Here is a 27,120-nt window from a genome sequence, read left to right as displayed (position 1 = left end):
CTGTCTCCCTGTCTCACTTTTTCTTGTAATTTATTTGTTGAAAAAACTGGGTCATTCGTTCTATAAGTATATTCTATGTTCTGAATTTGGTTGATTGTTTTTTTGTGATGTTTAAATGATTCCACTATTTTTCATATTTTTTATTAACTGGTAGAGCTACAGGCTTAATTACATTCTGGTTTAAAATTTTTGGCAAGAATACTTCATAGGTGTACTTCCTATTGCATCACCTCAGGAAACACAAAATGGTCTGGTTACTGATCCTTAGGTTCAGGTGTTGTCAGCCCGATCCTTACATTATAAAATTTTTTGTCAATTTTTCACCTAATGGATTTTAGTATCCATTGGTGATCATTTCCTAGATCTGTTATTTCATTACAGACCTCCACAATTATAGCACCTGTCTACTTTTGATCTGTACTTCTGCATATTCTTCCCCTTTGGCCACTTCTCCCTCCTAGTACAAAGTACCTTACCAGGTCTGGAGATACAGATAGATCGCCCAGGCCCAGGCCTTCTTAAAGGTGAACTCCACTGCCTCATCCTCCTTCAGGCTGTGGAAGCTTTCTTATGTGCAGCTTATTCTGGTGTACAAAGACATCCACTAGAGGATTGAGTACAACCCCAATGCTGGCAATTGTAAATAGGAAGCTGAACTCCCATTTGTACCATTTTGCATTCCCACCAGCAGTGCGTAAGAGTTCCAGTCTTCTTCCTGCAGCCTTTCCAACATTTGTTATTGTCTGTTTTTTTGATTCATGCCACTAATGTTGGGCTGAGATGGTATCTCACTGTAGTTTTGATTTGCATTTCTCTAATGGCTAGTGACTGCAAGCATTTCCTCATGTGTCTGTTAGCCACCTGAATGTCTTCTTTGGTGAAGTGTCTGTTCATGTTCTTTGCCCAGTTATTAATTGGATTATTTGTCTTTTTTGTTGTAGAGGTGTTGAATTTTCCTATAGATTTTACAGATTAGACCTTTGTCAGATATGTCATAGCCCAAAATTTTTTCTGTGTCTGTTGTTAGGTGATGTCAAGTCATTTCCAGCTAATAGTGACCGCATGTACAACAAAACGAAACACTGCTCGGTCCTGCGCCATCCTCACAATCCTTTTTATGCTTGAGCCCATTGTTGCAACAACTGTGTCAATCCATCCATTGAGGGACTTTCTTTTTTTTGCTGACCCTCTACTTTAGCAAGCATGATGTCCTTCTCCGAGGACTGATCTGTCCTGATAACATGTCCAAAGTATGTGAGACTACATCCTTGCTTCTAAGGAGCATTCTGGTTGTACTTCTTCCAAGACAGGTTTGTTGTTCTTTTGGCAGTCCATGGTATATTCAGTATTCTTTGTCAACATCACAATTCAGAGGCATTCATTCTTTGGTCTTCCTTTTTCATTGTCCAGCTTTCACATGCATATGATGCAACTGAAAATACCATGGCTTGGGTCAGGCGCACCTTAGTCTTCAAGGTAACATTTTGCTTTTCAACACTTTAAAGAGGTCTTTTGCAGCAGATTTGCCCACTGCAATGTGTCTTTTGATTTCCTGGCTGCTGCTTCCATGGGTGTTGATTGTGGATCCAAGTAAAATGAAATCCTTGACAACTTCAGTCTTTTCTTTGTTTATCATGATGTTGCTTATTGGTCCAGTTGTGAGGATTTTTATTTTCTTTACATTGAGGTGTAATCCATACTGAAGGCTGTGGTCTTTGATCTTCATCAGTAAGTGCTGCAAGTCCTCTTCACTTTTAGCAAGCAAGGCTGTGTCATCTGCATAATGCAGGTTGCTGATGAATCTTCCTCCAGTCCTAATGTCCCGTTCTTCTTCATATAGTCCAGCTTCTTGGATTATTTGCTCAACATACAGATTGAATAGGTATGGTGAAAGGATACAACCCTGACGCACACCTTTCCTGACTTCAATCGATGCAGTGTCCCCTTGTTCTGTTCGAACGACTGCCTCTTGATCCATGTACAGGTTCCTCATGAACACAATTAAGTGTTCTGGAATTCACATCCTTCACAATGTTATCCATAATTTGCTATGATCTACACAGTTAAATGCCTTTGCATAGTCAATAAAACACATGTAAACATCTTTCTGGTATTCTCTGCTTTCAGCCAGGATCCATCTGACATCAGCAGTGATATCCCTTGTTCCATGTCCTCTTCTGAAGCCAGCTTGAATTTCTGATAGTTCTCTGTCAATGTACTGCTGCAGCTGCTTTTGAATGATCTTTAGCAAAATTTTATTTGCGTATGATATTAATGATATTGTTCGATAATTTCCGCATTCAGTTGGATCACCAACCGAATCCATGTCTGTAGGTTCTCTTTTTACTCTTTTGGTGAAGTTTTTTCATGAGCGTAAGTGTTTAATTTTTAGAAGATCGCAGTTATCTAGCTTATCTTCTGGTGTTTGTATATTGTTAGTTATGGTTTGTACCCTATTTATGCCACCTATTAAGGCCCCCAATGTTGACTCTATTTTTTCTTCTATAATCTTTATAGTTTTTGGTTTTATATTTAGGTCTTTGAACCATTTCGAATTAGTTTTTGTGTATGGTGTGAGGTATGGGTCCTGTTTCATCTTTTTACAGATGGACATCCAGTTTTGCTGGTAGCATTTGTTAACGAGACTGTCTTTTCCCCCATTTAATGTACTTCGGGCCTTTGTCAAAATCAGCAGTCCGTCGGTAAGTAGATTTACATCTGGGTTCTCAATTCTGTTCTGTTGGTCAATGTATCTCTCGTTGTACCAGTACCAGGCTGTTTTGACTACTGTAGCTATATAGTAGGCTGTGAGGTCAGGTAGTGCGAGGCCTCCTACTTTGTTCTTCTTCAATAATGCGTTACTTACCTGGGGCCTCTTTCCTTTCCATATAAAGTTAATGATTAGTTTTTCCATCTCATTGAAAAATGTTGTTAGTATTTGGATCGGGATTGCATTGTATTTGTAGATTGCTTTGGGTAGAGTTAACATTTTCACAAGGTTGAATCTACCTATCCATGAGCATGGTATGTTTTTCCATTTATGTAGGGTCTGTTTTGCTTTCTTGCAATAGTGTTTTGTAGTTTTCTTTGTATAGGTCTTTTACATCCCTGGTTAGATTTATTCCTAAGTATTTTAATTTTGGGGGGCTGTTATAAATGGGGAGCCCTGGTGCAGTGGTTAAGAGCTTGGCTGCTAACCAAAAGATTGGCAGTTCGAATCTACCAGGTGCTCCTTGGAAACCCTATGGAGCAGTTCTACTCTGAAATCTGCTTTGCTTCCTCGGGTACCGGGAATGTTGGGTGTTATTTTCATGGCTACAACTGAATTGAGGAGTGAGGGATGGGACTGGAGTAAGTTAAAATGCCACAAAATTTGCTCTTCCTGATAATCAACCATTTTCCTTGAATAAGCATTACCTGGGTAGCTGCAAGTTTGGTTAATTTCCAAAGTTCCAAAAACATTGATTCTGACAGTTTTTTCCCTGTTTATTGTTTTTATGTAAAGGTAGAATATAGAGTTGCTTATTTCATTGACATTACTCATGTTTATTCATTTTCAAAATTATCCTTTGTATTTTCATGCAAATTTAGAATCACATTTTCTATTAAGAAACAAATAAATGCCTAGGATTTTGATTGGAATCACATTTAATCTATAAATCAATGTAGGGAGAATTGGCATCCCAAAAATAGTAAATCTTTTGATCTCTGGAAGCTGTGTACAGAGAGCTTAACACTACGTCACATGTACTGTAACATAGATATGTCTCCATTTCTTTACGTTTTCTTTAATTTCCTTTGAGCAGCGTTTTGTGATTTTCAGTGTTCAGGTTTAGCACATATTTGTTAAGTTTATCCCTAATTATGTCACGGATTTAGAAGCCATTGTAAATGATTTGTTTCAATTTTTAATTTCTAACTTTTCCTTAAAACTCCACTGCTGTTGAGTTGATTCCAATTCATGACAACCCCATGTATTACAGAGTAGAACTGCCCAATAGAGTTTTCTTGGCTGTAATCTTTATGGAAGCAGATCACCAGGCCTTTCTCTGTGGCACTGCTGGGTGGGTTCAAACCACCAACATTTAGATACCGTTTGCGCCACCTAGGGACCTTAGTTGTTCCTTACCAGTAGAAATATATTTGATTTTTATATATTGCCTTGTGTCCTGCAACCTTGCTAAACTCACTGATTAATTCTTGGAGGTTTTTTGCAGATTCTTTGCGACTTTCATGTTTGCAAGTCATGTTTACAAAAATTGACAGCTTTTATGTCTTCTCGTTCCAGTCTGTTTGTCTTTCCCCCTCCCCCCACCTTACTGCCCTGAGTGGAGCCTCCAGTACAGTGTTGGCTAGAAGCGTTGAGAATGTTTTTTCCTGTTTCTGGGAAGGGGAGCATTTAATCTTTAACCATTAAGTATGATATTAGCAAAGGTCTTTTCACAGATGCCCTTTATCAGGTTGAGGAAGTTCCCTTAAGTTTCTAGTTTACTGAGAGTTTTACCATGAAAGTGTTGAAATTTGTCTTTCTTAACCTCCTTGACCAGGAATAGTTGTTCATTTTAACTGTGTATTATGTACTTTGAAGATAGCTTCCCGTGAAGCTTTGTCTAGACAGCCCCCCAGCAATTTTAGCATCACAACTTCTTATCTGGAGCCCTGGTGGCACAGTGGTTAGGTTAAAAGCTTAGTAGCTAACCAAAAGGTCAGCAGTTCTAATCCACCAGCCACTCCTTAGAAACCCTATGGGGCAGTTCTACTCTGTTCTATCACTATGAGTCAGAATCAACTCGATGGCACACAACAACAACAGCTACCTTTCTTAATCTGTTAAGAAGCTCGTATCTTTTTTTAAATTTTCTTTTCTTGGTAAGATGAATTACATCGGTTGATTTTTTCAAGTGTTAAACCAACTCTGCACTCCTTGGATAAACCCCCCTTGTTGTTGTTGTTAGCTTCTGTGGAATCAGCCCACAACTCATGATGGCCCCATGCACAATGGAACAAGACACTGCTCTGGTCCTATACCATCACCTTGATTGGTTGCAGATCAAACTTTTGTGGTCCATAGGGTTTTCATTGGTTGATTTTCAGAAGTAGGTCACTAGGCCTGTCTTCCTAGTCAGTCTTAGTCTGGAAGCTCCACTGAAACCTGTGAAGGATCGTGATAACACACAAGCCTTCACTAACAGACAGGTGTTGGCTGTGTGTGATGTGCATCAGCCAGGAATCTAACCTGGGTCTCCCACATGGAAGGCAAGAATTCTACCACTGAACCACCACAGCCTCCAAATCCTACTTGGTTATATTTTATTATTTTTATATATTCCTGGATTAGAGTTGATGACATTTTGTTAAGAAATGTTGCATTTAACCTTCATGTGGGATTTTGTTTGGTGTTTTCTTGTTATGTCTTTGGTTTTGGTTATCAGAGTAATGCCGGCTTCATAAAGTGATTTGGGAAGTGTCCCTTATGTCTTCTATTTTTTGAAGGAATATGTATTAAGAGTGGATTTTTTTTTTCTTTAAGTGTTAATAGTGTTCATTAGAGAAAGCCCCCAGACCTGGAATTTCTTTGTGGGAAGGATTTTAGTTAAGAACTCAGCTTCTTTAATTAATATAGGGCTATCAGTTGTTTTGTTTGAATCAGGATTCAATAAAGATACATGCATTGTGTTTGATTGATACATCTCTTAAGACTTAATCTTGTAAGTTCTCCATTCCTCTTTTTTTTTCTTTCCAATGCTGTGCTGCCTAATGTAATGCCACAGGAAGGATATCACACTGTGTATAAAACATTGTGCTAAAATTTTGAACCTGAATTTGTTGAAACCTGTAGTCTAACTCCAAATTTACAGGCTTTACAAGTGATAAAGGAACACATCAGGTATGCAATCAACAAAATCCAAACTGGAAAATTCAATTCTTCAACAAAATTAGAAAGAGAAAGGTACTCTTGTACCTAATAAAGAGTTCTTTCTTAACCTCCTTGACCAGGAATAATTGTTCATTTTAACTACGTATTATATACTTTGAAGATAACTTCCCGTGAAGCTTTGTCTAGGCAGCCCCCCAGCAATTTTAGCATCACAACTTCTTATCTGGAGCCCTGGTGGCACAGTGGTTAGGTTAAAAGCTTAGTAGCTAACCAAAAGGTCAGCAGTTCTAATCCACCAGCCACTCCTTAGAAACCCTATGGGGCAGTTCCACTCTGTTCTATAGGATCGCTATGAGTTAGAATCAACTCGATGGCACACAACAACAACAACAACAGCTACCTCTTATCTGGAGCCCTGGTGGTGTAGTGATTAAGAACTATGGCCACTAACCAAAAGGTCAGCAGTTTGAATCCACCAGCTGCTCTTTGGAAACCCTATGGGGCAGTTCTGTTCTGTCCTATAGGATTGCTGTGAGTTGGAATCGATTCAGTGGCAACAGGTTTTTATTTGTTTTATTTTTAACCTCTTATCTAATCCATAAATTACATACTTGAGAGCCTAATAATTTACTCCTTAGGTCATGTCTTATCTCTACATTGTATGATCTAATGATACTAGACACATATTTTTAATATTTATGGAGTAAATCCTTTAGATCATAAGAGATGTTTGGGTATATACTTATACTTTTCCTGCGAGACCCCTCCTTTAACATAATTTACAGCTATAGAAACTGTAACAATGCATTGTCATATAAATCTGTGTGCCAGGAAATGGCCAATACCATCTTTCTTTCGTGGTCTGTTGTCATAGCTAGAACTGATAGACTTCATCCAGCAGCAATAGTAGGTGGACACCTGTGACCAACACTGCCAGGTGGAAATCCAAACTATGACAATTTTGCTGAAGAAATGAAACATAGGAGAGAGGTACTATGCCATCATAACTTGTATACATTCAGCAGACAAAGCTTTTATTCAGGTTCTATGCCAATGCTAACAAACCAAAAAACACTGCATCGAGTTCCCAAAACTTATTTAGAGAATCAACCTGGTAGGATGGAACTTGCAACCTGATCCATATCTAGTACAGGGTTCTGCATAGGGGTGGTAGCTAATCCTCAGTTGCTCCTAGGAGCATAACCTTTTGAAGGGGACTTGCTCCCCAGAGACTGTATATAGTCATTGTTCTCAAGAAGATTTGATAGTCTTTATCCTCTGGGTCCAGCCACTTTTATTCCTTTTTTCTGTTACTCTATTTATCTGAGTTATTTCATCACAACAGATCCTCGTTGTTGTTGTTAGGTGTTGTCAACTTGTTTTTAACTCACAGTAATGCCATGTGACAGGGTAGAACCACCCCATAGGGTTTTCTTGGCTGTAATCTTTATGGAAACAGATCACCAGGTCTTTCTCCAGAGAATCCGCTGATTAGGTTTTGAACCACAACCTTTTGGTTAGCAGTTGAATTGAATGGAATCCTGGTTGTGTCCTGGTTCTAGAGGATACTTTTCAGGGTTGCCAAGTTCTAATCCATCTCCCTGCCCCCTACAAATACCAATCTTAGCCTAATGGCAGGAGGTACAAATTCAAATAGTGGTCATGGAAGAATATGTCTTATCTCAGAAATGCCCTGGAGTATGTACGTCACAGACTTTATTGGTTAAAACAAGAAGAATACTGGCCCAGCCTCAGACCAGCCCTGTGCTTTTTAACCAGTTGACCAATGCCAGTGCTACATGGCATTAATCATGAGCAAGTAAGAACAAGACTCTTTTTTTTTTTTTATTGTATTTTTTAAGTTTACACAGCAAGTTAGGTTCCCATTTGACAATTTTTACACAAAGTGTTCAGTGACATTTGTTGTATATTTTTTACAATGTGTCAACATCCTCTTTAATTGTTTTCTGGTTGTTCCATTTCCAGTACCTGGCTTCTCTGCCCACTTCTCATCTTTGTTGTTGTTGTTAGGTGCCGTCGAGTCAGTTCCGACTCATAGGGACCCTATGTACAATAGAAAGAAGCACTGCCCAGTCCTGCACCATCCTCACAATGTTTGAGTCCACTGTTGCAGCCACTGCGTCAGTCCATCTTGTTGAGGGTCCTCCCCTTTTTCGCTGACCCTCTACTTTACCAAGCATGATGTCCTTCTCCAGGGGCTGATCCCTTCTGATAACATGTCCGAACTATGTGAGATGAAGTCTCGCCATCCTCGCTTCCAGTGAGCATTCTGGCTGTACTTCTTCCAAGACAGATTTGTTCATTCTTTCTGGCAATCCACAGTATGTTCAATATTCTTCACCAATATCATATTCAAGTGCATCAGTTTTTCTTTGGTCTCTCTTATTCATTGTCCAGCTTTCGCATGCATATGAGGGGATTGGAAATACCACGGCTTGGTTCAAGCAAAGCTTAGTCCTCAAAGTGACACCTTTGCTTTTTAACACTTTAAAGAGGTCTTTTGCAGCAGATTTGCCCAATGCAATACGTCGTTTGATCTCTTGACTGCTGCTTCCATGGGTGTTGATTGTAGATCCAAGTAAAATGAAATCTTGACAGCTTCAATCTTTTCTCTGTTTATCATGATGTTGCTTATTGTGAGGATTTTTGTTTTCTTTATGTTGAGATGTAATCCATACTGAAGTGTGTAGCCTTTGATGTTCATCAGTAAGTGCTTCAAGTTCTCTTCGCTTTCAGCAAGCAAGATTGTGTCATCTGCGTATCACAGGTGGTTAATGAGTCTTCCTCTAATCCTGATGCTGCTTTCTTCTTCATCTAGTCCAGTTTCTCGGATTATTTTGCTCAGCGTACGGATTGAATAAGCATGATGAAGGAATGCAACCCTGATTTAAAACCACATAGTATCCCCTTGTTCTGTTCAGACGACTTCCTCTTGGTCTATGTACTGGTTCCTCATGAGCACAATTAAGTATTGGAATTCCTATTCTTTGCAACATTATCCGTAATTTGTTATTATCCATACAGTCAAATGCCTTTGCGTAGTCAGTAAAACACAGTTAAACATCTCTCTGGTATTCTCAGCTTTCAGCCAAGATCCATCCAATCTCAGCAGTGATATCCCTTGCTTCACGCTCACTTCTGAATCTTATTTGAATTTCTGGCAGATCCCTGTCAGTGTACTGCTGTAACTGTTTTCAGTTATCTTTAGCAAAATTTTACCTCCATGTGATGTTAATGATACTGTTCGATAATTTCCGCATTCCGTTGCATCACCTTTCTTTGGAATGGGCACAAATATGGATCTCTTTCAGTCGGTTGGCCAGGCCAGGTAGCTGTCTTCCAAATTTCTTGGCATAGATGAGTGAGCAGTTCCAGCGTTGCATCGATTTGTTGAAACAGCTCAGTTGATATTTCATCAATTCCTGGACCTTTGTTTTAGAGTAAATGTTGACCTTTTGGCCTCATACAGATAGTTTTTTGGGACAGCATTGTTCTTATGGGTAATATCCTTTATTTTGTCTGCGACTCTGCTATTTCACTAAAAGGTGATCTCAGGGTATAGTTTTGGTTCAAGCTTTAAAGAGTGTGTCATGGCGATAGTCTCATGGAGTCCTCTGGTCTCAACTGGTCCAGTTAAGACTCAGTAGTCTTTATTAGTCACAATTTATGTTTCGAATGCTATCTTGTTCCAGGTAGATTCAGTTCCTGTCAAGTCAGGAGACAATGCAAAAAGGAGGGAACTAACAACTGGTATTTACCCATTCGAAATGGTGATTGATACTGTTCTGATAGTAACCTTGCTTCTCACTTGTCTGATCAGATTCCTTTTTGGATAACAATGAAGCCCTGTCCCAGCCCCATCCCACCCCCTCCAATCCCTCCTGCAATCATTAAGGATGGTCATTGTGGCAGCTGATGCTTAGGACTCTTCTAGGAACCCTAGGCCCAAATTGTGAAAAGCCCCTAAGGCAGCTATAGTGTTTCGTTTTCTAATGTAAATTCCATAATTAATACTAATAACTTTATTAACCATTATACAGTTATAAAGAATTATCTCCCTTTAAGACAGGGCTAGAGCCATTGTCTTAAAATCATTGTCTCCTCAGGACAGCCTTTCACCCAGCCCATTTCCTGAAGTTCTTTTTCTCCTTAGAACTTCCTTGAAAAGAAACAGGCAACAGCTAGCCAAAATCAGCTGAAACAGGTCTTGCTCTCCATCCTGACCTTCCAGATGACCTTTAGCTCATTAACTTCTTCTTGCATGGTAAATTCTCTGCCCCTGGGTGGAGAGCTGACATGCTAATGAACAAAAATGACTAAGTTCCTCCTGCGCAGGGAATCAAACCCAGGCCTTAGAAGATACTTACTCATTCTAAAACGCTCTGCACCTGCATGCACACCATTCTGTATTTTGAAACTGATCCTTTCTGTATAAACCAGCTTCAGCAAGGTGCCTGCAAGGCAGTTTTGGGTAGCACACAGCCCCATCTGTCTCCTTGGCCAACCAATAAAGTTTCCTTTTGTTCTCCCCAACTCAGTCTCTGTCTTTTTGGCCCTGGATGAAGTTGCACCAAGCAGAACCCAGAGTTCCCGGCAATGCCTTTAGCTGCCATAATTCTTTTTTCTTTTCTTTCTGCTTATCCAAATACCTATAGTACCTGTGTTTTAAATATTTTGGTGACAGCATAGGCTAGAATTCATAATAATAACAGATCATTTATAGCCTATATTTCATCCTGAAAGAACCCTTAGTTAGTACTTTCTACACTGTTTATAATAGGTAAAAATCAATAAAAATGCAGGCATCTTTTTGGTAGACTGTGCTTTAAACGAGGTGAGGGAGCAAGCTACAATCTGTGAGCGATACTGAAGGAGAATGTCATATCTACTTGAAATTATGGACAGAACATTGATTTTTTTTTTTTAAGGCAGAAAAATCAATGCCCAAATTTCAGTTTTGCTAACGTACAAGGTTTGACCTCCTTACAAAAAGTACAGTGACATTTCAGTGATCTTAGAATCTTAGAGCATGGCATTTTTGTGTTTAGTAGTGTTGTTAATTATCTCTAAGGAGTCAGTAAATATTACAGGCAGTTGCCCCTTATTATAGAAGTAACCAGCCAACCAGTTGCCATTAAGTCAATTCCAATTCATGGCAACCCTGTGTGTGTTAGGGTAGAAGTGTGCTCCATGGGGTTTTTCATGACTGATTATTTGGAAGTAGATCACCAAGTAGTAGTGACTTATTTTCTGATTTCTGTTTCCTTACAATCTTCTTTACACATTTTGTTTACATTCTGAATCCTCTCTAACTTCTAGCCAAATCTCTTCATCTCACTTTTTTTTTTCCCTCTATTTTTCTAAAGGGTCTGGTAAGTAGCATTCATCTTTCTTGAGCGCTCAACTTCTCAATTATTAGCCCAGTCTTTTCTCAAATCCCAGTCTTCTTAACTCTTTCTGTTGTGGGAGTCTAATAAGTGGGCCAGGTCCTTCCAAGTCTGGGGGATGGCAGGATGGAAATTCCTAGATGGCTTTTAAACTCAATTTAGAAGTCCTTCTAAGCATCTTCAGGGATTAAAAGTTAGAGGACCTTGGTAGAAACTTGAGAGGAAAGAAAATTTAGGAAAGTAAGATTATGCCTTTGTGTGTAGCACTAGGCAAGTATATAAAAATGTGTATATACTAACGAGATGACTCAGGATGAGATTGCCCATGCCAGAAAGACCATGTGATTAGAGGTTTGGAGCTTTGAGCCATACGATATCAGCCTGATTTCCAGGGAGTGGAGGAGTGCTGGAGATTTGACCAGTGAATCATGACCAATGGTTTAATCAATCATGTCTGTATAATGAAGCCTCAGCGAGTTTTGGGGGAGTTTACGTGATTGATAATATTCTGCATTCATCAGTGTACTTGGAGGGACACAGAAGCTTCACATTGGACCTTCCCAGACCTTATCCTATACGCCTCTCCCTTTGCCTGGTTCTGATTTGTATCCTCTTGCTAAAATAAAACTGTAATAGTAAGTATAGGGCTTTCTTGAGTCCTGTGAATTGTTCTAGCAAATTACTGAACCTGAGGGAGTGGTGGGAATCCCTGAATTTGGAGGCAGCTGGTCAGAAGTGAGGGTGGCCTAGGGACCCCCAAGCTTGCAGCTTATGTCCCGAGGAAGTAGTAAGAAGCCCTGAATTTGTAGCTAGCTGGTCAGAAGTGAAGGTGGCCTAGAGACCTCTGAACTTGCTGTTGGTGTCTGAAGTGATGGCAGTGTTATAGAGGACTGTGCCCTTAACCTGTGAAGTTTAGCCTAACTCCAGGCAGTTCAAACTCACCCAGAGGCACCTGGAAAGAAAGTCCTGGCGATCTGCTTCCAAAAGATCACAGCCATGAAAACCCTATGGAGGGCAGTTCTGCTCTGAAATATAGGGGTCACCATGAATCAGGGTTGACTCCATGGCACCTGGTTTGGTTTTTGGGGTTTTTTCCCCCAGTTAGCTGGTTTCTGAAGTCATTTACATAGGCAAAGGTATATTTTAATTTTCCCATCTATGTATAGTAGCTATAGACAGACATTTTTCCTTTGAAGTAATACCAAAAACCAAAAAAAGAAAGAAAAAGAGAAGCCGCACTATATTTAAGGTGAGGAAAATAAAATACCCACATGCACACACACAGTTTTTTCTTTCATGAAAGCTAGGAAATTGTTTTCAAGGAGAAATGTATGACCTACAGTTGCAATGTTTAGACATTTGGCAATTGGATAAAATAATTTTTTGGTGAAGATAGCAAAACAGATTGACATAAATGTACATTAGGGTAGTGACTTTCATTTCTTGTACATACACAGTGAAAGTTCTAAGCAATAAATTCTTGGAAAAGTAGGATAGGGATTGGATAAATGTCGTAGTTTATGACTGAATACATATAAACAGGTGAAAACTCAAGATGGAGCGGTAATAGTAACCACCTGATAAAGAGACTTAAAACCCTTTCACCCTACAAAAAAGACATTGCTTTAGAGCTATAACTTGGTATTATAGTTTGATTTTTTTAAAACATATTGGTTATACTTGGTGGCTACTATGGATACATAAAATAAAGAGTGGAATGTCCTTTGTTCCCCAATACAAAGAAGTATCTATCATTTAAAATCTTAACTGTAAAAGATTTTATTTATATGTTTTTGATGCTACAGATTCTGAAACTAATACCAAAATACCAAAATTATTGAAAAAAGTGACACAGTCACTATTTCTTTCATGGGTGTCTTAAAAATAAAGGATGGTTGACTCTGCAAAATTGTGTAGCTATTTCAAGTTGACTACTAGGCTGAAAAGGAGCCCTGGTGGCACGACAATTAAGCACTCGGCTGCTAACTGAATGGTTGGCAGTTTGAACCTACCCAGCAGCTCCATGGGAGAGAGACCTGGCTATCTGCTCCCATAAAGATTACAGCCTAGAAAACCCTAGGGGGCAGTTCTACTCTGTCCACATATGGTCACTATGAGTCAAAATCGACTCAACGGCACCTAACAACCGAGCTAAAGCAAAAACATATCATGAGCCTCCAGACCTTTCCTTTATCCCCCAAATTCAACCTATACTCTCTGTTCCACCTCTAGATTTCAGACTTTTTATGCCTTTTATCTTCGGTTACCTAAGTGTCATGACACCTTCTCCCTTACAAGAATCCTCTATAACAGATAACTGCAGCCTACTTTGATTTTCTCTCCCTTCTGAATTTCTGTTACACCTACAGAACCTTAAGAGCTCTTCTCTGCTGTTTAACTTTTAAGCTCCCTGAGGCCAGGACATTTTGTTATATTTCTTCATGCACGATAATTAACAAATGCTGGGAGACCAATAAGCATGGAAAACAAGTTTTGGGGAAATTCAGAAGAGGGAGCAGTGAGTAGTGTGATACAAGTTACTTGGAGTCAGCACATCATGAGGGAGACCTAAACTAAAAAAAGACCAGGTCTTGGGGAAGATAAGGAGGGCATCCCACTAGATCACAACATGAGCTGAGGCACAAATATGCATAGACTAGTGGCTTAGACACAAGGTGCCAGTTAATATTGAATGAATAAACTAATGAACAAATGAATATATTCTTAATAGAGTGACTTAGCCAAGTTTACTGGATTGTTCTTTTTAAGGCATTCATTCGTCAAACATTTTTTAGTTCTAGGTTACAAAGATAAAGAAATTATGCTTAAGGTGTTCAAAGGCTGATGAGGCAGACAGAAATGTATAAAATTATTGAAATATGTTAACTGCAATAAAAGTTATGCACAAGGTCTATGGGAGCACGGAGGAGAAAGCTGCAGAGAAGATTTTTATAGGATAGTCCACGTTCTCAAAGGCCTTAAATGATAGGCTCAGTTATTTGCACATTATTTTGGTTATCATTAAGGTAAGCTATTACAACATTCAACCATTTCAAGAGGTAGCATGTGATTAAGAACCTATGGTACTGAAGGAAGTGGTCCAAGCTGTGCTAAAAAACATTGGCAAAAAACAAGGCTCCAAGAATTGACAGAATACTAATTGAGTTGTTTCAACAAATGGATGCAGCGCTGAAAGTGCTCACTTGTCTATGCTAGGAAATTTGCAAGACAGCTACCTGGCCAACGGGAAAAACTCAATATTTGTACACATTCCAAAGAAAGGCGATCCAACAGAATGCTGAAATTATTGAACAATATCATTAATATCACACACAAGTAAAATTTTTTTTTATTGTACTTTAGATGAAAGTTTACAGAACAAATAGTTTCTCATTAAACAGTCAGTACATATATTGTTTTATGACATTGGTTAACAACCTGAAGACATGTCAACACTCTCCCTTCTCGACCTTGGAGGACCTTTTTTTTTTTGGTGAAAATATTCATAGCCAAAGATACACCATTTCAAAAATTTCTACATGTACAATTCAGTGACATCAATTACATTCTTCCAGTTGTGCTGCTATTCTCACTATCCTTTTCCAAATTATTCCATCACCATTATCTTCAACTCACTGTCCCTGAGGCTTCCCATCAAACCTCTTGAGTTGCTGTTGTCAATTTGATCTCACGTAGATAATTCTTTTTTTGTGTGTGCTTTAGATAAAGGTTTATAGAACAAATAGTTTCTCATTAAACAGTTAGTAAACATATTGCCCTATGACAATGGTTAACAACCCCACGACATGTCAACACTGTCCCTTCTCAACCTTGGGTTCCCTATCACCAGCTTTCCTGTCCCCTCCTGTCTTCTAGCCCTTGTCCCTGTACTGCTGTGCCTCATTAGTCCCGTTTTGTTTTATGAGGCTGTCCAGTCCCCAGCTGAACAGTGAACCTCGGGAGTGACTTCACCACTGAGCTAAAAAGATGTCCGAGGGCCAAACTCTTGGGGTTTCTCAAGTCTCTGTTGGGCCAGCACAAGTAAAATTTTGCTGAAGATCATTCAAAAGGGGTTGTAGCAGTACATGTACAGGGAACTGCCAGATATTCAAGCTGGATTCAGAAGAGGACGTGGAACAAGAGGTATCATTGCTGATGTCAGATGGATCTTGGCTGAAAGCAGAGAATACCAGAAAGATGTCTATCTGTGTTTTATTGACTATGCAAAGGCATTTGACTGTGTGGATCATAACAAATTATGGATAACATTATGAAGAATGGGAATTCCAGAACACTTAATTGTGCTCATGAGGAGCCTGTACGTAGATCAAGAGGAAGTTGTTCAGACAGAACAAGGGGATACTGTGTGGTTTAAAGTCAGGAAAAATGTGCATTAGGGTTGTATCCTTTCACCATATTTATTCAATCTGTATGCTGAGCAAATAATCCGGGCAGCTGAACTATATGAACAAGAACGAGGCATCAGGTTTGGAGGAAGACTCATTAGCAACCTGCAATATGCAGATGACACAACCTTGCTTGCTGAAAGTGAAGAGGACTTGAAGTACTTACTGATGAATATCAAAGACCACAGCCTTCAGTATGGATTACACCTCAACATGAAGAAAACAAAAATCCTCACAACTGTCCAATAGGCAACATCATGATAAATGGAGAAAATATTGAAGTTGTAAAGGATTTCATTTTACTTGGATCTACAATCAATAGCCATGGAAGCAACAGTCAAGAAATCAAAGGACGCATTGCATTCGGCAAATCTGCTGCAAAGGCCTCTTTAAAGTGTTAAAAAGCAAAATGTCACCTTGAAGACTAAGGTGCGCCTGACCCAAGCCTTGGTGTTTTCAGTTGCCTCATATGCATGGGATAGCTGGACAATGAATAAGGAGGACTGAAGAGGAATTGATGCTTTTGAATTATGGTGTTGGCGAAGATTATTGAATAAAGCATGGGCTGCCAAAAGAACAAACAGATCTGTCTTGGAAGAAGTACAACCAGAATGCTTATTAGAAGCGAGTGTGGCAAGACTTGGTCTCACATACTTTGGACATGTTATCAGGAGGGACCAGTCCCTGGAGAAGGACATCATGCTTGGTAAAGTAGAGGGTCAGTGAAAAAGAGGAAGACCCTCGATGAGACGGATTGACACAGTGGCTGCAACAATGGGCTCAGGCATAACAGCGATTGTGAGGATGGTGCAGGACCAGCTATTGTTTCGTTCTGTTATACGCAGGGTTGCCGTGAGTTGGAACCAACTCAACGGCCCTAACAACAACAACAACAACATTGTGTCAGAGTGACTTTGAAAGGCTTATGGCAGCACTGATCCTAGGATTTCCTTGTAGGTCTTAGTTAATAGGCACCTCTGAGAGTTCCCTGGCCCAGTCGCATAATTATACTTCAAATTCAGTTGAAAGCAATAGTCAGGATGTGGTTGGACAATAACCTTTAATGTTGAAATTTTGTAAATATCAAATTGAGATGCTTTAATTATTGTGGAGACCTGAAATATCTACATAACTTGAAAAGATATTGTTGGCTTTGAAGGTTATAGTTGAATATATTTGAAATCTGAAAAGAGAGAACAAGGAAAATAAAATTGGTTTGGATTTTGCTGAGTTTTCAAAGGTGTTTTTAAAGATCTATAACTTAACAGGTATTTCTGTTCCAAATTGTTATCTATTTCCAGTCATTAGGTCCTTCAAAAATCCAGCGGAAGAAAAGTATTGCAACTTATTCTCCAACAACTGGAACTTGTCAAATGAGCCCATTTGCTTCTCCCACAAGCTCTAAAGAACAAGAGCACAGAAATGGACCATCAAATGGTTAGTTGAACATTCATTTCCACTTATTTTAAGATTTTCTAGTTATTGGTTAAATCAAGATTTTGATTTAATAATATATAGATGTTGCTGCAGCTGATTTTTTTCTTCTCAAAGAATTCAACATAGGAAAAGCTAGAATGCAGGTAATTCTTTAGGGGTAAATGTAAACTTTTTAGGCACTTATTTTAAAAATGCTACTGCAGACTTTGTTCCCTTACAATCCTATCCATTAAATAGAAATCATGGCCTGACTGTCTTCAGCTACTAGCAGTTACAATAGTTACAGATACGCCCCTTAACAAGGTATCCATTGTGTGCATAAATTAAAGGACACGTAATTCAGGTACTGCTGCTCTACAGTGTAAGAGTGATAGTTCTAAATGTTATTTTTAGCTATGTTGTCCATTTTAGTTTTATCCACATTTAGTGTATCTTTATATAGCTTGCCTTTATTTATTGTATTTCATTCCTTTCTTTTTTCTATACTGTTTTAAATGTGTTGGCAAAAGGTTTGTGGTATTTTCCATTAGAGGAAAGATTAATTTAAATATAAAATTCTTTATTTTAAACTATTGTTAAATTTTGACCATACGTATTTGTTGTTTTGTAGTAGTTTATTGCCAAAATACCTATTTTTAAAAATACCCTAACTGAGATTTCATAGATTTGATTAATATTTGAAAAGGTTATGAATCAGTGACATCAGTTTTTATCATACAGAATTTTTGGGTATGCTCAAATTTAATAAAATGTAACTTAGATAGGCTGTGATTAGCCTAATACATATTTTCTTGTTTAACACTTACTGAGTGCTAAACATATACAGTAAGCTACAGAGAAACAGAGAAGCCTCTTCACTTTACCTAATTTTGTTTAAATGAAACACATAATGAGATCTTAAACTTCTGAATGACTTTATCTAATTAATACTTTTTATCTTAAAACTGTTACTATTATGTTTGCTTTCACAAAAATGTATGAAAGTGTATACATTTTCTTCAAGTTCCCTAGTCCTGTTTTATATGCACCTGATACATCTTTTTTTACAATTAAAAATTAATATCTTAGAGATTGCACAGCTCTATACTGAAATGTGAATAGATTTTAAGTGGATATGTCCTCAATTTCCATATTTAAATTAAATATGAACTAAAGGGAATATTCCTTTTACCCATAAAAAGACTGGTCACATGATCACAGTTGACATTTAGGTGGATAATTATTACAGATTATAGTACTAAGTAAGCTTTTTTAAAAAGTCATATAGTCATATAGTTTCTGAGGTGCTGACAATATTCTATTTCTTGTCCTATGTAATAGTTACACTGGTTTACTCTGATTATTTATTAAACTGTACATACATGTTTTGCATATTCTTCAATATGTATACCTCACATACAGAGTCTCAGAATAGGATTATAGTGTCTAGAATTCTGTATCAGATGATATCATTTGTGATCATTACATTGCTCATCCTAATATTTCACCTTGTACATATATTAAAACTAAGAAAGCCTGATTCTTCTGAAGTAACTTAAGTTCCAAATAAGTAAGAAAATATGACTTATATAGTAAGTTTCAAATGGGGTCATAACCTGTATTAACAATTTCCACTTTTTAAATATTGTACAAAATATATAATTTAAATAAACATTTTTATTTAAATAACATTTTCAAGGACATTTTATTTGCTACTCACTTTCTCTCATACTTAGAGTAAAATCCCAAATCCTTATCATGACTTTTAAGGCTATGCATGATCTAATACTTGATCACCTCATCTACCTCATTTTCTACTACTCTTCCCTATATTTATGTTCTTTAGCCATGTTGATCTTCTTGCTATTCCTCAATTATTCTGAGCCCCTCCTGCCGTAGGTGCACTTGCAGTTCTCTCCATCTGGAATACTCTTCCCTCAGATTTTTATGTGTACTTTCTATATACATTTGAACTTTATGAACAGAGGCTTACTATTAAATTTAAATTCATTCATGGTTATAAAAAGGAAGGAAAATCTGGTTCTGTTTCTTCCCTCTACTTAGACTCTAAATGGGCCAAAAATATCTAACTTAACACCGAATGATTGGCTCCAACTCTTTATACTTTTAAGAGAACTGAGATTTATATATTATACTGATGCCCTTCCCTATCCCTTAATAAATTTCTCCAAACAATTATGCTTTTGAGAGAAGAGAAAAGATAGTAAATCTTTCCCACTCCCTCACTTCCAAGAGCACACCAGACTTATCATTTAACAATGAGAGTAGAAGGTTAAACAACAAATTTGGCATAGTTAAACGTAGTACTTGTACACTGGACAATACATGTGAGGAAACCACCCAGACTGTGGCAATATAGCACAGAGAGATAAAGAGATAGAGAATGTATAAAACAGTAAAGAGAAATAATGGATCGAATAAGAAGGTCCAACTATGTCAGATAGAAATTCCACAAGAAGGAAATAGAATGAGGCAAAGCCAATAATCAAAGACACAAGGACTATAAGCGTTCCATAATTTAAATAGAAACGTGAATTTCCTGATTAAAGTAGTATACTTATTCTGAGCAGAATGAATTAAAACAGATCTACACCTAATTTTGTCATGGTAAAACTGTAGCGCATCAAAGACTAAAAGAAAAATTTTTAAGCAGTCAGAGAAAAGACATATTACCTGCAAGAAATGACAGACTGATAGTAGACTTCTGATCAGTATCAGTGGACTAAAGAAGGAATGAAGTAATAATCCCAACTAAGAATGACAGCTAACTTTTCCTTCGGGAAGTGAAGATGAAATAAAGATGTTTTCTGATAAAGTCTGAGAGAGTTTACCATTAGCAGACCCTCACTGAAAGGACTGCTAAAGAAGGTACTTCTGTAAGAAGGTAATTGCACCTCAAATAAAGAAGTAGAATGCAAAGAGCAACAGTAAAAAAGTAAATTAGAAAACAGGTTAGTAAATCTAATTGCAAACTAACTCTAAAGCAAAAGACAAACAGTTTGACAGAGTTAAAAACAAAAAATGGACTACACTAGCATGGAATATAGATAAGGGGGGTAGACAGGTGTTAAAGTGTTTTATAGTCCTTGTATTTTTCCAGGCAGAAGATGGGATATCTATAAATCAATTTTTGATTGTGTTTTTGTCTCCATGCCTGTAAGATGAGGAAAATAATAATATCTACCTCAGGGTTATGATAATTAAATGAATTAATACACAAAAAGTACCTAGATCAATGCCCAACATATAGTTAGTGTTCAATACATACTAATTTATTAATCTATTAATAAATAGCTGCATAACATCATAATTAAGAGCACAGTCTTTGTAGCCAGGCTGTACTCCAGCTGGGTTTCAATCCTGATTCTGGCATTGCTAGGTTTAGGGCCTTGGACAAGTTATTGAACCATTCTGTGCCTCTCTTTTCTCATCTGCAAAATGGGAAAATGGATGACTACCTCACAGAGGTGTTGTGCATATTAATTAGTTAATATATATAATATGTTTAAGACAGTGCCTGGCCCTAATAAGTACTGTGTAAGTGTTAACCGTTATCATCTCCATTGGTTGTGCTTCCAAACATTATGATCTGTTGAAAGTTATCTTCATTAGTTAGAGGACAGGGTCCCTGGAGCCTTACCAGAAAGTTCAAATATAATTCTGAATGTTTTGTGAAACTATACTTAAAGGAAGTCAAGTATACAACTGTTTGTTAACTTATATACACCTTAGCAAGACAAAGTGCATGTAGACCCCACAGTCCTCTAATATATATTAACTGTGTTTACTTTTTTATAGTGGAATGGAATTAAATGAAAGAAAGTAATTATTAAGTAGCTAGAAGATTCTTTCAATGATAGATTATTCAACAGTCTTTGATAACTGATCCAAGTGTTATTCTTAGAGACATCAAAACTCCTCTTATCTAACCATTAAAAAGTATATTAAAAGTATAAGTTTCTTTGTGATGAGATTAATGTTCACATTTTGCAGGATAAGGTATTTGACGAATTCTCTTAGAATAATAAAATGTTTAGAAAAACATTGAATAACTGGTGAAAATTCACATAAAGCATCTTGACAATTTCCAGCCTGATATTACTGACTGCTAGTGCTGAAATGCAAAAATGAATTGCAAATTAAAGGAATAAAATGATTTTAATATTTAATTTTGGAACTTTATTGAAAATAGCATTGTCAAGATTCAGGAAATTATTATTAACCTTTAGGCAGAGATTCTCTGATATACAGGCTTAACGTGTAGCTTGGGTTTTCATTTGTGGTTTTCTACAAAACAGACACATTTCAACTTGATTTTTTTTTTAGGGACAGCTTTTGACAGAATTTTTTTCCCCAAAGTTTTCTAAAATCAATCAATAAAATATTATTGCTCTTTTTCTCCTCTATCCTTTATTAAATAAATATTTAGCCATATTAATTTATTCTGTTTGGAATTTAAGGATACAGACAAATAATGAAAAGTTAATAAACAAGAGCAATAATGAGTGCTTTAACAAAATTTTTAAATCTTAAGTTTTTCTCTTTTTGGCATTAAAGTATATTTTGAGGTAACAGTTTTAATTGTGATATAATTTTTTTTAAGGGAGAAAGACATAATGTCCAGTGTAGCAATGAGGGAAATCATTATTAATTTTTGAACCAATTTCTTAGTGAAATTTTAACTACCAGAGAATAGAAAATGTACTTTTAAATAAGATTTTCCTCTAGTAATAAACAAACCTGTTGCCACTGAGTCGATTCCAACTTACAGTGACTCTATAGGACAGAGCAGAACTGCTGCATAGGGTTTCCAGGGAGCAGTTGGTGGATTAAAACTGCCGACCTTCTGGTTAGCAGATGAACGCTTAACCACTGCACCACCAGGGCTCCATCCTCTAGTAATAGGAGCAAGTAAAAGTAGAGGAATAAAAGTTAAATGAATGGAAAAGTGTAAACTGGCATTGGAAAATCTGTTCCAGACAATATTTCTTAATATGTTAATAAGTTACATTTTTAAAAAATTGCCTCCATGTTGTCTGTGTATTTGGTTTCATCTGAAAGTATTGGATCTTCCTGCATCATTATCTACATCTATACTCTCCAATACATGCAGCTATTAAGCATTTGAAATGTGGCTAGTCCAAATGGAGATATACTGTAAGTATAAAATATACCATATTTCAAAGACTTAGTGTGAAAAAAAAGAATGTAAGTTATCTCACTGTATTGTGTCTTAGTTATCTAGTGTTGCTGTAACAGAAGTACCACAAGTAGATGGCTTTGACAAACAGAAATTTATGTTCTCACAGTTTACGAGGCTGGAAGTCTGAATGCAGAGCACCAACTCTCAGCTCTGGAGCAAGGTCCTTGTCTCTTCAGTTTCTTCTTCCTGGTTCCTTGGAGATCTCCATGTGTCTTGGCATCTGTCTTACCCCATCTGTCTCTCTCTGCTCAATTGTTTAATCTCTTTTTATATCTCAAAAGAGATTGACTCAAGATATACCCTACACTAATCCTGCCTCATTCACATAACAAAGACAACCCATTCCCAAATGGGATTATAACTACAGACATAAAGGTTAAGATTACATATTTTTGGGGGACACAATTCAATCCATAACATATTGATTACATGTTTAAATGATTTTTTATATATATTGGGCTAAATAATATATTATTAAAATTTAGTTCACCTGTTTTTTGTTTTTTCCTTTTTTTAATGTTGCTACTAGAAAATTTAAAATTACATAAGTGGCTCACATTCTATTTCTATTAGAGAGTGCTCAGCTGGTGTTTCATGATTTTGTCTCAAAGCTATCTAAAATAAATAAATCCATTTGTATCAAAAAAATTTAGTAAAATAGAAAACATTGAATAAATAATAGTTCCTGTGTCAGTTGTTAAACAGGTGGAACTATATAAAAATATTTACTGTGGGAGGATGTCACCATATGTACCTTTAAAAGATAGTTTCTCCTAGCTGGTTTTCATTAGTAGTAAAGAGTTTAGATTATTCATTCATTTGCTTGTTTATTCTTCAAGAGCCAGCATATGTAAGCCACAGAGAATCTTTATCCGTACCAATATGTGTCTTCAAATACTTGTGTCTTACTTATGTACTGCTGCTATAACAGAAATAACCAAAAGTGGGAGGCTTTAACAAACAGAAATTTAGTTTGTCACAGTTTAGGAGACTAGAAGTCTGAATTCAGGGCCCTGGCTCTAGGGGAAGGCTTTTTCTCTCTGTCGGCTCTGGAAGAAGGTCCTTGTTCTTTCAGCTTCTGTTTCTTGGTTTCTTGGAGATCTGCACGTGGCTTGGCATCTGTCTTCCCCCAAGTGTGCTTTCTTGCTTAATCTGCTCTTCTTATATCTCAAAAAAGATTGACTCAAGACAGACCCTACACTAACACTGTGTCATTAACATAACAAAGAAACCCATTCCCAAATGGGATTATAACCACAGGTATAAAACCAAAAAACCAACCCGTTGCTGTCAAGTCGATTCCGACTCATAGCAACCCTATAGGACAGAGTAGAGCTGCCCTGTACAGTTTCCAGGGAGCACCTGGTGGATTCAAACTGCCGACCCTTTGGTTAGCAGCCATAGGTCTTAACCACTACGGCACCAGGGTTTCTAACCACAGGTATAGGGGTTAGGATTTACAGCACATATTTTGAGGGGGACACAATTCATTCTATAACAACATGCTTATTAAATGTCGAATGTGTTTAAAGTATATAATTATATAGTAGTGTTGAAAAACAAACTAGTCATAAAAGCTCATAAAACAATTATCTATTTGAGCACTAAATGAAAGCATAATATGCTATAGAGCTATAAAATCTAACTTACATTTCAACTTGGCAGACATTTGAGGGATTATGATTTAGTTAAAACACCGTGTCTTCACTTGTGCCTCTGTGGACTTGTGAAACTTGTGAAAATTTAGATAAGCCATGGCCTGAAATAACTGTATAGCATTTTAAATGGAATCTAACCATTTATTTCTTATATTGTTACCTAAAATAAATACTTTAATGAGTTATATATTTTGGTAGACACTAAATATTTCTGAAGGATCTACTAAATAAATATGCATTTAAAGAGTCAGATTCTTTTCCCCCTAAAATCAGCTCTTATTATGTGGTATCACTAGAAATTCACCATTTTCTAGGTATTGGTATCACCAATCCCTTGTTGCTGCTGTAAGGAAAAAAATAGGATAAAATGATGAAAAGTAGAAGCTTTAATACAATAATCCTTCCTTAAAATATTTTTATCTAGTTAATGTGTTTAAAACTAATTATATTGTAAAATTGGTTTCTCTAATTTTCTCCTTAATATGCCAAATTCCAGTGGTAATTCTATTTTAAAAGATTGTTTTTTCTGTATAATGTCATGTTTTCTGTATAATGTCATGGTGAGTAAAAATTAGGAGAATGGGAAATGGGAAAAAAATATCTATTGAGAAGTTTGTGAGAACAGTGAAAAAAATTTTCCCATTTGAAATTTCAGGACACTTTTTCTTTTCCTACCTTCCTTTCATTTGTTCACTCTTATTTTCTGTTTAAAATTTGGCAATCTAAATTCTATTTAAAATTTGGGAATTTCTCCTTAACCTTGTGTTCTTCTTATTATACAATGTATAGGAAAGAAGGAAAAATTGAATAACCTCAATTCCAGATTGACTGAAAGAAAGGAACCTAGAACAAATGACAATGATGAGTAAGTTTGTTCATTTTGAAATAATACACGTGTCTTGCAAGAAAAGGTTCATAGTTGTGAACATGACAACTTAGAGAAATCATTTCTTTATAGAAAATAATAATATACACCTGAGTTGTAGTCTTTCTTAAAGTAGTAAAATACCTTATTTTGTAATGTGTTTTGTAGTGCTTATATAATGGTAATATGTTTTTGCTAATTACTATGAAGTCAGCTCTGACACGTGGGGATCCTGTGTATAACAGAACAAAATGTTGCTCTGGTCCTGTGCCATCTTCATAATTGTTGGTATGTTTGAGTCCATTGTTGTGGCCACTGTGTCAATGCATTTCATTGAGGGTTTCTCTTGCCTTTGCTGACCCTCCATTTTACCAAACATGATATCCTTCTCTAGCAATCAGTCCGTCTTGACAACACAACCAAAGTAAGTAAAGTTGAAGTCTCTGACAATAGTCTGTGATCATCTTAAGGTAAAGCTGAGGAAAACACCCTTTTTAGATTTACATGGATGGAGAAGTATGTTTTATGGGAACATGATGCCTAACACAAATAGCTGGTTCAAGGCAGAGCAGGGAGCACAGAGAAGCTAGCAGAGTAAGGACTCTAGAGGAACTTGAAAGGCCCACCTGTTCTGCAACCAAGCATTTTCATACTGGCCTGCCAATGGTGCGTTTGAGTGAAGCATTATCTGCAGAAAGCTACTGCATATGTATTCTGGAAAGAATGTTTGTATCTACCAGGAGGTAGATAGGAATTGAATTAAGTATTGTGTGCTTGTCCAGAAGGATTGAATTAAGCAGAAAAGAGGTTGAATTTTCCAAGTAGTTCATATGTTCAGCTTATTTACCATTTGAGCTGTATTTTCTGTGTACATTCACTATGTTATCATGACGTTTCTACCCATTAGGAGCTTATGGTCTTATGTTGTCATATACCTTCCCCAACTTAGAAATGGTTTATGTTTCAAAACGTTTTTTTACATCATTTATGTGGAACTCCCAATGCATTTTTCTCAACATAGTGTTAATACTTTGTGATTTTAACCCCAGGTCAGGCCACAAGTCTATTGATTGCATAATGTAGCCGTAGTATTAATGTTGCTAGTTGCCATGAAGTAGTAGTAAATCAGTTGCTGTGTAGTAGTATTAAATCAGTAGTAAGTAGTCTAGGTTAAAAGATACAGAAACTGAGTGCCATTTAGAGTATAATCAGGATGTAGGGAAGAGTTTCTCAAAGAAGTCTCATTTAATATCTCCTACATCAATCATTGTACCCTGTCTCAGTTATCTAGTGCTGCTATGACAGAAATACCGCAAGTGGATAGCTTTAACAAAGAGAAATATATTCTCCCACAGTCTAGGAGGATAGAAGTCCGAATTCAGGGTGCCAGCTCCAGGGGAAGGCTTTCTGTCTCTGTTGGCTCTGGGGAAAGGTCCTTGTCATCAATCTTCCCCTGGTCTAGGAGCTTCTTAGCACAGGGACTGTGGGTCCAAAGGACACGCTCCCCTCCTGGTTCTTCATTCTTGGTGGTAGGAGGTTCCTCCGTCTCTTCGCTCACTTCTCTCTTTTATATCTCAAAAGAGATTGACTCAAGATACAACCTAATCTTGTAGATTGAGCCCTGCCTCATTAACATTACTGCCTCTAATCCTGCCTCCTTAACTTCATAGAGGTAGGATTTACAGCACATAGGAAAGTCACATCAGATGACAAAATGGTGGACAGTCACACAATCCTGGGAATCATGGCCTAGCCAAGTTGACACCCATTTTGGGGGGACACAATTCAATCCATAACAAGGAGATTATGGTCTAGAAGGAAGACAGACACATAAATAAATGATTTGAATAGAGTGTGGTGTTAATGATTGACAGCATGACCTATACATGTGTCTAATAGCTATATTCTACTACAAAACTACAAGGTTACTATGGTTTAGAAAGTAGAATGCCTTTAAAGTACATTCTTAGTAGACCAGAAGAATAAATGGAGTCTACTGTTTTGTGTAGAAAAACAGAGTGAATGTTAATGATCAAAGTAAAGTAAAAATGACTATAAAACAAGTTTCTAAATAAATTTCTATATTTGTAAAGACTAGTGAATAATTAATCACAATACTTCTATGGAAGTATATTGTCTAGCAACAAAAATAAAATTACTTTAAGAATCCCAGCAAAATGTTTTCTCTTGAAATAATCAGTGGTTAATTGGAGTATCATATTTATTTATGTTTTTTGCTTTCTAATTTTTTTATTTCTATTGTAA

General features: G+C 37.0%; 1 protein-coding gene across 3 annotated transcripts in view; it reads left to right on the top strand.

The window, feature by feature from the left end:
* The window catches only part of ITGB3BP (integrin subunit beta 3 binding protein), a 107,221-nt gene that overhangs the window by 45,738 nt on the left and 34,363 nt on the right, over positions 1 to 27,120 (top strand). For all 3 annotated transcript variants that reach the window (XM_004369011.2, XM_023730652.1, XM_023730646.1), the window contains 2 exons: positions 16,994 to 17,129; positions 24,780 to 24,855. In XM_004369011.2, the coding sequence (XP_004369068.2) occupies positions 16,994 to 17,129; positions 24,780 to 24,855 (212 nt within the window). The remainder of the gene's footprint in view (positions 1 to 16,993; positions 17,130 to 24,779; positions 24,856 to 27,120) is intronic.

Source organism: Trichechus manatus, unplaced genomic scaffold (assembly GCF_000243295.1).
Source record: "Trichechus manatus latirostris isolate Lorelei unplaced genomic scaffold, TriManLat1.0 scaffold00003, whole genome shotgun sequence".
Classification (NCBI taxonomy): Eukaryota; Metazoa; Chordata; class Mammalia; order Sirenia; family Trichechidae; genus Trichechus; species Trichechus manatus.
Note: the sequence above shows the minus strand (reverse complement) of the source record. Positions and strands in the feature narration are given on the sequence as shown.